The sequence below is a fragment of the Selaginella moellendorffii genome, unplaced genomic scaffold (assembly GCF_000143415.4).
Source record: "Selaginella moellendorffii unplaced genomic scaffold, v1.0 SELMOscaffold_212, whole genome shotgun sequence".
NCBI lineage: Eukaryota > Viridiplantae > Streptophyta > Lycopodiopsida > Selaginellales > Selaginellaceae > Selaginella > Selaginella moellendorffii.
The window spans coordinates 1,852-12,774 of record NW_003314472.1 but is presented as its reverse complement, the minus strand read 5'-3'; the positions used below and the strand labels follow the sequence as shown (position 1 = coordinate 12,774).

At 54.9% G+C, this 10,923-nt stretch overlaps 1 protein-coding gene and 1 non-coding gene across 2 annotated transcripts; one reads left to right on the top strand and one right to left on the bottom strand.

Moving 5' to 3' along the window:
- Positions 1-8,110: 8,110 nt before the first annotated feature.
- Positions 8,111-8,229, bottom strand: LOC112343791. The gene has a single exon (XR_002991414.1). It is a non-coding gene; the product is annotated as a 5S ribosomal RNA (ribosomal RNA).
- A 744-nt stretch (positions 8,230-8,973) lies between these two features.
- On the top strand, positions 8,974-9,639 carry LOC112343790 (the record flags this gene model as incomplete). The annotated part of the gene is made up of 2 exons (XM_024667825.1): positions 8,974-9,298; positions 9,380-9,639. Coding segments are annotated over exons 1-2 (585 nt in total), but the record flags the coding sequence as incomplete, so codon positions are not given.
- Between the last annotated feature and the right edge of the window lie 1,284 nt (positions 9,640-10,923).

The window sequence follows — 10,923 nt, the reverse complement described above, 5'->3', positions numbered from 1 at the left end:
TAGGGTAGGGTAGGGTAGGGTTTGCCACGTGGCATACATTTTGAGCAATTTATATGCCATGAGCTATACCTTTTAGAAGGTGGCATTCAGACGGATGGTTTGGATGAGGTGGCATGCCATGTGGCATACTTTTATGTACTTATAGCATGCCACGTGGCAAACCCTTGGAGAGGTGGCATCTTGGAGGTTGCATGCCACGTGGTAAACCCTTGGAGAGTTGGTACCTATGGATGCCACGTGGCAAACCCTTGGAGAGGTGGCATCTTGGAGGTTGCATGCCACGTGACAAACCCTTAGAGAGGTGGTACCTATGGATGCCATGTGGCAAACCCTTGGAAAGGTGGCATCTTGGAGGTTGCATGCCACGTGACAAACCCTTGGAGAGGTGGTACCTATGGATGCCACGTGGCAAACCCTTGGAAAGGTGGCATCTTGGAGGTTGCATGTCACGTGACAAACCCTTGGAGAGGTGGCACCTTTGAGGTTGTATGCCACGTGACATGACATTGGAAGGTACCTCTTCTGCACTTGTATGCCATGTGGCATACCTCAGGCCCTGGATATGTCGGGCCCCGGACATGTCGGGCCCCAGATATGTCGGGCACCCGATATGTCCGGCCCCAGATATATCGGGCCCCGGACATGTCTGGCCCCGGACATGTCGGGCACCCAGACATATCCGGGCCCCGACATATCCGGCCCCGGACATGTCGGGCCCCGGATATGTCGGGCACCCGATATGTCGGGCCCCAGAGATGTCGGGCCCCAGATATATCGGGCCCCGGACATGTCGGGCACCCAATACGTCGGGCCCCGGACATGTCCGGGCCCCGATATCTCCGGCCCCGAACATGTCGGGCACCCGATATGTCGGGCCCCCGGACATGTCTGGCCCCGGACATATCGGGCACCCAGACATGTCCGGGCCCCGATATATCGGGCCCCGGACATGTCGGGCACCCGATATGTCGGGCCCCGTACATGTCGGGCACCCGATATGCCGGGCCCCAGATGTGTCTGGCCCTGGATATATCCGAGTTTTATTTTGACACGTGGCATGGCCTTTGGTTTGATCTCATAGAGTTTTATGGTTTTCAATGTGTGCCACATTGACACATGGCTGTAAGCCACAAATTTTTCCTTTCCAATTTGCCAGCTTACCTCGCCTATCCGACCAACTCCGCCTTGGCTTGTGCTAAGTTCCCTCGCCAAGGTTCTCGCCTATGGTGCCAGCTCCTACTTGGTTTCAACTACTTACTGCACGAGCAACGGAGTGTTAGCCATCCATCTACGGATTCCCAAATCTCTCCCAATCCCCCTCCCCGGGTTAGACTGGACTTAAGGTTCGGCTACACTCCCCGCAGGCACAAGCAGCCAAGCACACCAAGCCTCCAGATTCCTAACACCCCAAGGTATCACAAGGCTTGATCATGGGACCCTCTAAATCCCAAGCCTTGGGTGCAGCACTTGCTTCGGGACGTCGGGGTGAAACACCATGGCCTAACGGCCCGGTATGGGTACCTCTACCCCCCCTCTTCCATCCCGAAGGAAAGGCCCAAGCCCCCGGAAGGGCGAGGACCAATGAGCCACAAGGTACTCAAGTGGGGCACCACTCCACCTGAGCCGGGAGCACCGCAATCGGTTTCCCTTTCGGGAGTGGGAGCTGCTCTTGAGCACTTCCTTGGATGGCCCCTCCGGCACCAGCCAAGTCCATGCTCACTCCCACCCAAGGCCCCTCGGTCCCAGTCCCAACCTCAAGTCGGTTTGGAAGCCCAACTGGAGAGTCCCTTCTAAACTGGTTCCTGGACCTCACTATCCCTACTATACTTTTGGAACCCCCTGCAGCCCCCCCCCCCTGGGAGACGCACGCTTTGGGCTTTCACCCCTTGACCCGTATTAGTATTTGGACTTAGTCTCTGGCTCGATCTCGGACCCGATTTCGGATCCGACTTCGGATTCGGGTTCGGACTCGATCACGGACTTGATCTCGGACCCGATCTCGGACCCGACCTCGGACTCGACCTCGGACTCGGTCTCAGACCCGATTTCGGATCCGGACTCCGTCTCGAACTCGGTCTCGAACTCGGACTCGAACTCGGTCCCCGAGTCAGTCTCGGATTCGATTCCGGACTCTATCTCGAACTCGGTCCTAGAGTCAGTCTTGGACTCGATCCTCGACTTGGTCCCATCTGATGAACTCTTTGTCACTTCGGTCAAGCTTTTGGGGATCCTTTAGCCTACGACATCTCGGGGAGTCGGTTCCTTACAACTCCACCACCCATAGAAGAAGTTCGATGCCCACATCGAACGTCTCGTTTTATCCTACGACTTGTTGTCCATGTCTCCGGGGGCATCCCCCCACTTAGCGGTGTGCTTAAGTTAGCCTCCCCGGCCAAGAGCCCATGACAACGGAATATAGGTGTCCCTATATTCCTCACCTCACCACGCCCTAGTATAGGGTCGGGACTTGAACCCAGCCTTGCTTTACTAGGGGGTTGGGACTCGAACCCAACCTCCGTAGAATACGTCTACGGATTCGACATCCCCGCAGGGAGTCGGGCGTAGTGCCCTACGCCTGGTCGACCTATCCAACCCATGCTAATTAGCTTACCTTTGGCGCGCCTTCGGGTCCCAACATATGCCATTTGCTCAACTTTGCAAATTGATATTTTTAATTGAATTTTGCATAAGTACATAAAGTTCTGCCTTGCAGAAATTCCTCCACTAGATCTCGTGCGTTCGCTAGGTTCTCCTCCGGTTCCCATGTTGCTTCGCAGTGTGGAAATCCTTTCCACTTCACATGGAACTCTCTCACCTCGCGTCCTTGTCGCTTGCTCTTGCGCGCATTGAGGATGGCCTCGACTTCGTATTTCTCTTCCCCTTGGATAACCTCAGGTAAAGGTCTCACTTGGTCCTTGCGAAGCGGATCCTCAAAGTACGGCTTGAGTAAGTTCACGTGGAACACTGGGTGCATCTTCCCCATCTCTCGAGGAAGTCGGAGTCGGTAAGCCACTTTACCGATTCGTGCCTCAATTTCATAAGGCCCCGCGAACCTGCTTAAGGAACTCAAGATCAATTCATTTACAGGAATACAGGCGTCTTTACCTTTGGGTCAACTTTCGGCTGATCCAGCTTGGTAGTCTGAGGTTCTTGGTGTTCAGCCATACCTTCTCCCCAGCTTGGAACTCCACATCCCGACGCTTTTGGTTCGCGTACTTAGTTTGCCTTTGTTGAGCCCGTTCCAAGGAATCCCTCACTAGATTCCAAATGTTGAGTCTTTCCGCCGTGAATGCCTCCACTGCGGGTAACTCTCCATGATACTCGGCCACGCCGAGTTCCACAGGACCTTCAATAGCTCGCCCATTGATGACTTCCCATGGGCTCACCCCGATGCTTGAGTGTGGTGAGTTGTTATAACACATTTCCGCAAGTCCCAAATGACTTACCCAGTCGGTCTGGTCTCCCGAGACATAGCATCGCAAATAATCCTCCAGCTGCCTATTCACCCTTTCCGTTTGTCCGTCTGTCAAGAAGTGTTAGTGCCATCAATCTTGACTTAATACCCATTACCTGTCTGTGGGTGATAGGCTGTGCTGAATTTCAATTTGGTGCGATACTGTTCTAGGAGTGTCCTCCAGAACCTACTAGTGAAGATCTTATCTCGATCTGAGATAATCTCTTCCGGCCTTCCCCGCACTCGAACCACTTGTTCAAAGAACAGCTTCGCCACACCTTCCGCATCCACGTCCGTTGTGGTGGGTATGAAATGTGCCATCTTTGAAAATCGGTCCACCACCACGAATATCGCATCAAACCCCTCGCTTGGGGGTAGTCCCGTGATGAAGTCCATCGTAAGACATTTCCACGGGCGATCTGGAATTGGGATGCTTTGCAACAAGCCCCCACTAGCCTTAGTCACGGCTTTGACCTGCTGACATGTTGGACATGTCTTTACATAGTCTTGGACGTCCTTAGCCATATCTGGCCAATGGTACTTCCTCTTGAGTAAGCCCATCGTCTTGGGCACTCCGCCGTGTCCCGCAAGAGGTCCGTCATGACACTCTTCTAAGGCCACCTTCCTTAGTTCCCCTTCTGGAACATACACCCTCGTTTGCTTGTAATAAATGAGTCCGTTGCGTTCCGCATAGCCCATTTTCTCTTCCGTTGGCAGCTCACCTCTCTGGTGAGCTTCCCGCGCCTCTAGATTCCTCAGCAACACTTCTTGTGCTAGACCATCATTCTCATATGCTGTCCGCACATCGTCCCAGAAGGTTGCTGTTGCGCTGGATATTGCCAACTTCAAGCTCGCTTTTCGACTTAGCGCATCCGCCACGATGTTGCTCTTCCCAGGCTTGTACAGAATTTCGCAATCAAACTCGGCCAAGGCATTGGCCCACCGACCTTGTTTCCCTCTTAGGTCGGGCTGTGACAAGAAGTGTTTCGTCGCCACATTGTCCGTGTAAACCTTGAAGTGTCTCCCAAGGTAGTGTCGCCACTCCTTGAGTGCCTTGACCACCGCAAACAATTCCTTCTCATGGGCAGGCCACTTCCGTTGAGCCTTGTCCAGCTTCTTCGAGAAGAACGCTACCGGATGGTTGTCTTGCTTCAGAACTGCGCCCAACGCAAAGTCCGAAGCATCCGTTTCTACCTCAAAGTCCTTACCAAAGTCTGGCAATGCCAATACGGGAGCCTTCCTCAACTTCCCTTTGAGGTGGACGAATGCCGCCTCGCATTCTGCTGTCCATACCATCTTCCCTTTTCCTGTTTGGTCCGTTAAGGGCAGGGCTACTCTCGAATAGTGTCTAATAAACTTTCGATAGTAGTTGCATAGCCCCAGGAACGCCCTCAACTCATGTACATTCGATGGTCGCTCCCATTCCTGGATCGCTTGGACCTTCTCCGGGTCCACCTTGAGCCCGTCCTAGCCCACCACATGCCCGAGAAACTTTACCTCTTGTTGAGCAAAGTCACATTTGCTCTCTTTAGCATACAGCTTGTGTTCCCTTAGTTTCTCAAACACCTTCGCCAAGTGTTCGGCATGCTCTTCTAGCGTCTCGCTATAGATCAGGATGTCGTCGATATAGACGACCACGAAGTGATCCAGATAGGGTACAAAGACGTGGTTCATTAGCGCCGAAAACGTTGCCGGCGCATTACATAGCCCGAAGGGCATCACCAGAAACTCAAAGCTCCCATACCTCGTTCGACAGGTTGTCTTCTCGACATCTTCCTCGGCTACCCTGATCTGGTAGTATCCTGACCTTAGGTCAATCCTCGAGAAGTATTTTGCCTTTCCCAACCTATCGAACAGGTCCTCAATCCTTGGCAAAGGGTACTTGTTCTTCTTTGTATACTTGTTGAGCAAGCGGTAGTCTATGCACATGCGCATAGATCCATCTTTCTTTTTCACAAATAACACCGGCGCCCCATACGGCGACTTGCTCAACCTAACATACCCTTTGTCCACCAACTCCTCTAGTTGGCACTTGAGCTCCTTGAGTTCTTTTTCGTTCAAACGATAAGGGGGACGAACCACTGCCTCAGCACCCTCGACCAGCTCAATCTTATGTTCTATTGGTCGTGCTGGGGGCAGCCCCGCCGGTAGCTCCTCCGGCATGGTATCCTGGAATTGGTCCAACACCCGCTGGATCACTAAAGGCACTTCTTCCGTTCTTGTCTTTTTGTCACTCTTCACCGAGAGTAAGCACAAAAAGGTTGCCTTAGTTCCTTTAGTGAGTTGTCCTCTCGTGGACACCAGGTTTAAGCAGGATTCTTTGGCCTTGCTTTGCCCTACCTTTAGATCCTGGGCTTCCACCCTAGATCTTCTTCCTTGGGCATTCGCCAGTACCACAAGGTTCCTACCTTGTCCATGTAGGGCTACCACGAACCGATTGAACCAATCCATTCCGAAGATCACGTCAAATCCCGCCATGTCCAACACGGTGAAATCCATGTCTACCTTCCATGTCCCTACTTCGACTTTCGCTTGTCGAAGTACCTCATCGGTGCTTTGGCTACCTTGAACAAACTCTATAGTCCTTGGTTCGCCTAGCCGCTGCACCGTTAGTCCGGCTTGCCGGACTATGTCTGCAGCCACAAAATTATCCGAAGCACCCGTGTCAATAAGGATCTTAACAAAGCTACCTCCGAGCTTCCCTCGGAGGGCTAGTAGATGTCGCGAACGACTCTCTACCAAAGTTGCTCGTGTAATGAGTAACTTTGAGTTAGGGACTGGATCACATACCTCATTTTGGACTTCGCCCGACTTGATGGCCATATTGGCTCTGGCCTTCTTCGGGTAGGGACATTCCCTCGAAAAGTGTCCCGCTTCACCGCAGTTATAGCATACGTTGTTTCCCACGCTGCTATATGACTTGACCTTCTTATCCGTGGGTTTGTCTCTTTTCGCTTGACTCCCCCACGTACTTGCTCGCTGGCCACCGGATTTGCCTTTCCGAAATCCCGAGGACTCATTCTTAGAGAAACTCTTCTTGAATTTCCCCCTGCTATATGTTCCCCTCGGTTTGGCCCCTTTGTGAAACGTGGATCCCGACCCCGTCGTGTTCCCCTTTCGCAGGTTATCGTTGAAATGCACCTTGATGGCCGCATCCAACGCTTCCTTGTAGTTGGTCGGGTTCCAGCGCATCACCTCACCGCGAGCCCAGGTTTGCAAACCTGATATAAAGGCATGGAACGCATCCATATCCCCCATGTCGGTGACAAGTATCCTCTTTGCCATGAACCCATTCACATATTCCTGGATGGTTCCAGTCTGCTTCAGCCTACTCAGCTCATCTCTCAGATGCAGAGTGGCATTCGGAGGAACGTATGTCGCGCGGATCCTCGCCTTCATCATGTCCCAGGTGGCCACCGGTCCTTCGTTGGCCTCCGTTGTTCTCTACCAAGACTTGGCATTATCGGCCAAGTATGGTTTTGCACATGGGACCTTCTCCGAGCTCGGTAACCGTAACGCTCGGAAGTAGTCCTCCATATCGTAAAACCAATCCTCCACCACCTTATAGTCGTTCACTCCCTTGAACACCGGTGGGGGCTTTGGTTTGTACTTGGGAACTGCCTGAGGGACTGATTCCACTTCGGTCTGTTCGACCTTGTCTGGTTTTGCCTCAGTCCCTGCCGAAGGGTCCGCACCTTCTGCGCTGCCAGCATCCGCAGTCTTTCGCCTTTTCTTCCGTTTCTCGTCACGCTTTAGCTTGCGTACGAGAGTCTCCAGCAGGGCATTGGTCTGCGCCAATTGACCTTCTAGAACGTCCAATCGAGCCTTGGACGACCGAACCTCGCCACCGGACTCCTGTTTGGAAGTTTCCTCACTAGAGTCCTCCTCATGCAAGGATTCCTCATCCATAGCCTCTTGTTCGACCGGAGGCTCCAGCTCTGGCGGAGGTTCTGTCTCCGCCTGGGTTCGCTTACGCCCTGCCCTTGCCATCTCCCAGCAATCTGCCTCTCTCCTTCGCTAGAACTGAGGAGAAGGCTCCGATACCAAATGTAAGGTCCTGAGTTTGGACTTCCCGGGAGGTCACCCAGCCCAGTACTATTCAAACCCAAGGACGCTTAACCCCAAATATCCCAAGACCCTTAACCGATTGGAAAAGGGGGTGCACTCTTGTTCATGGGCCCTTTCCCTCTATATTTGAACCCCATGGATCGTCTCTCAAGTCGTTCCCTTTGGTTGCTTACAATGGCATGCACTTTGGTTTGTGCTCAGAGTTTTATGGTTTTCAATGTGTGCCACATTGACACGTGGCATGTGCTTTGGTGAGTTTTATGGTTTTCAATGTGTGTCACATTGACACGTGGCATGCCCTTTGGCTTGTTCTCATAGTTAGAGTTTAGCGTCCTTGTATGCCATGTGAAATACATATGTTTGGACTTGCTTGCCATGCCACGTGGTGACAGTCACAACACATTCTTTGTGACTTATATCCTAGTTAATAACTAACTAATGACACAATTTGGCAAACATACCTTACATTGACAATTGTAAGTAGTATTTAAGGACCATACACTTATATGCTATGGAAAAATACTCAAAGTTTATATATTAAAACAGTGATCTTACAAAAATAAATGACTTGTAAGGAAAAAAACAAAAAGAGGGGGTCACTTGGACTTCCCGGGTGGTCACCCAGCCCAGTACTATTCAAGCCCAGGGACGCTTAACTTTGGAGGTCTGATGGGATCCAGTGCCATAGTCACGGTTTGAACCCACTCTGAAATATTTCACACTCCCCCTACTCTTATAGTGTGGGGCAGCTTGATCCAAAGCTGCAGCGTACCTCCACAATCCCGTGTTCTTTCTGGGCGCCAAAAAGCACGCCCGCGGGACATGTGGTACCTCCCCAACAATTCACGAAGACCGCGTTTTGGGGCCCAAAACGCGCGCTGCAAAATGTGGGGTACCTCCCCGACTTTTCGTGAAAAATCGCGTGTTTTGGGCCCCAAAAAAAGCCCGCGGAACACGTGGTACCCTTGCAACTTCTCGCGAAAAATCGCGCGTTTTGGGCCCCAAAACGCGCCCCGCGAAATGTGGGGTACCTCCCCGACTTTTCGTGAAAAATCACGCGTTTCGGGCCCCAAAAAAAGCCCGCGGAACACGTGGTACCTTTCCAACTTTTCGCGAAAAATCGCGCGTTTTGGGCCCCAGACATTCCGGGCCACTTTTTTTTCCCCCTCCCCCCCTTTTCCGTGCCACGTGGCAGGCGGGCAGGGCCTTCCCCCCCTCCCTCACGCACGCGCAGGCTGAGGCTCAGCCTGCGCCTTCTCCGTGCGCTTCGGGCCCGGGAGAGTCCTCCCCCCTTCCTCCCTCCGTCGCACGGCAGGTGGGGGCCCCTCCCCTTTCCCGCCGCGTGACGCTGGCCCTTGCCAAGCAGCCGTGCCGCCCCCGAGGCTCGCCTCCCTTGGAAGCCCGGAGGACCACACTGCTGCCTCCCTCCCCCTCGCCCGACAGGCGTGCGGATGTGGTCCCAAGGCCATGCCCATGGACCGCACAGCACGACTCTGCCAAACGCTGGAGTGGGTGCCAGGGAAGCCACACCGAGGCTCTCCGCAGCTGAGAACCCTTGCACAACCCCACCCCCCATCAATACTGGGGAGGCCCCCCCCACGCCACCGGCCAAAGGCCACGAGCACTCACACATGCGACACTGCCCAGGCATTCCACGTCGGGAGTTCCGCGTCTGGATTGCCGATCGGGTAACACCTGGACGGATGCTGCACGTGCTTGCCACCAGAGCAGCTGAGCACCGTTTCCTTCGGCCGGTGGGCACGGGAAGCCCACAAGGTGAGGCACACAAGGGGAGCCATCGAAGCGCCACGACATGACCCTGGCAAGCGAGCCAACTCTCGTTTGTATGGGAAGCAGAGCTGGGCAGCCGCAGTTCAACCCCAGCTGCCCGAGAGCCTCCACTCCCCACCCATCATCCTACAGGTAAGAAAGTCCCTCCTCTTTCTGGGACAACAGCTTTTGGCTATTTGTCCCAGTCCGAGTTCAAGCTTGAGCGTGAGCAGGAGCCAAGTCCAAACGCGAGCCTGAGCAAAAGCCCGAGTACGTGCTCAAGCCTGACTTCAAGCCCAAGTCCAAGCAGGCAGGAGCCCGCGCATGCCCTGGAAGTCCAGCAGGGGGTGTGGAGAGGTCTGACCTCGGCTGCCCACACTCCCATCCCCCACTATCCTTCCAGAGCTCGCAGCCTACCACGCCCCAGGGAGACAAGCGCTTTGGGCTTTCACCCCCACGTGTCCACGTCCGAGCCGGAACCCGAGTCCGAGATGGAGCCCGAGTCCGACCCCGACATGGTGCACGCGGGGAGGAGCCCAGCAGCAGCCCGCACATGCACTGGAAGTCCAGCTGGGGGTGTGGAGCCGGGCACCCGAGGTCTGACCTCGGCTGCCCAACACTCGCATCCCCCACTATCCTTCCGGTGCTCACGGCCTACCACGCCCCAGGGAGACAAGCGCTTTGGGCTTTCACCCCCACGTGTCCATGTCCGAGCCGGAACCCGAGTCCGAGATGGAGCCCGAGTCCGACCCCGACATGGTGCACGCGGGGAGGAGCCCAGCAGCAGCCCGCACATGCACTGGAAGTCCAGCTGGGGGTGTGGAGCCGGGCACCCGAGGTCTGACCTCGGCTGCCCAACACTCGCATCCCCCACTATCCTTCCGGTGCTCACGGCCTACCACGCCCCAGGGAGACAAGCGCTTTGGGCTTTCACCCCCACGTGTCCATGTCCGAGCCGGAACCCGAGTCCGAGATGGAGCCCGAGTCCGACCCCGACATGGTGCACGCGGGGAGGAGCCCAGCAGCAGCCCGCACATGCACTGGAAGTCCAGCTTGGGGGTGTGGAGCTGGGCACCCAAAGGTCTAGCCTCGGCTGCCCAACACTCGCATCCCCCACTCGCATCCTTCCAGTGCTCGCGGCCTACCACACCCCAGGGAGACAAGCACTTCACCCCAGGGAGTCAAGCACTTCACCCCACGCGCTCGAGCCTGAGCCCAAGCCCGTGTTGCCCGGGTCCGTCGGGCTAGGGAAAGCCGTACCCCTCGGTTTTATTCCTTCGGTGGGTGGGACAAATCGGTGGGACAGAGGGATGAACCTCAGCGGATCGTAGCAGCAAGGCTACTCTGCCACTTACAGTACCCCGTCCCCTATTTAAGTCGTCTGCAAAGGATTTATCTCCTCGACCGTTCGAAATTGGATTTCCAAGCCGCGCCCCCGGGGCAGCATCGGCCCCGGGGGACGGCGCTCGCGTCATGTGTTCTCGGGGGAGCACGGGGCCCCCCTAACCTTAATCAGGTAACAGCTGAGGAGGTAGAGAGCACCGCATCTAGCACGGATTCTGACTTAGAGGCGTTCAGTCATAATCCCACGCATGGTAGCTTCGCGCCACTGGCTTTTCAACCAAGCGCAA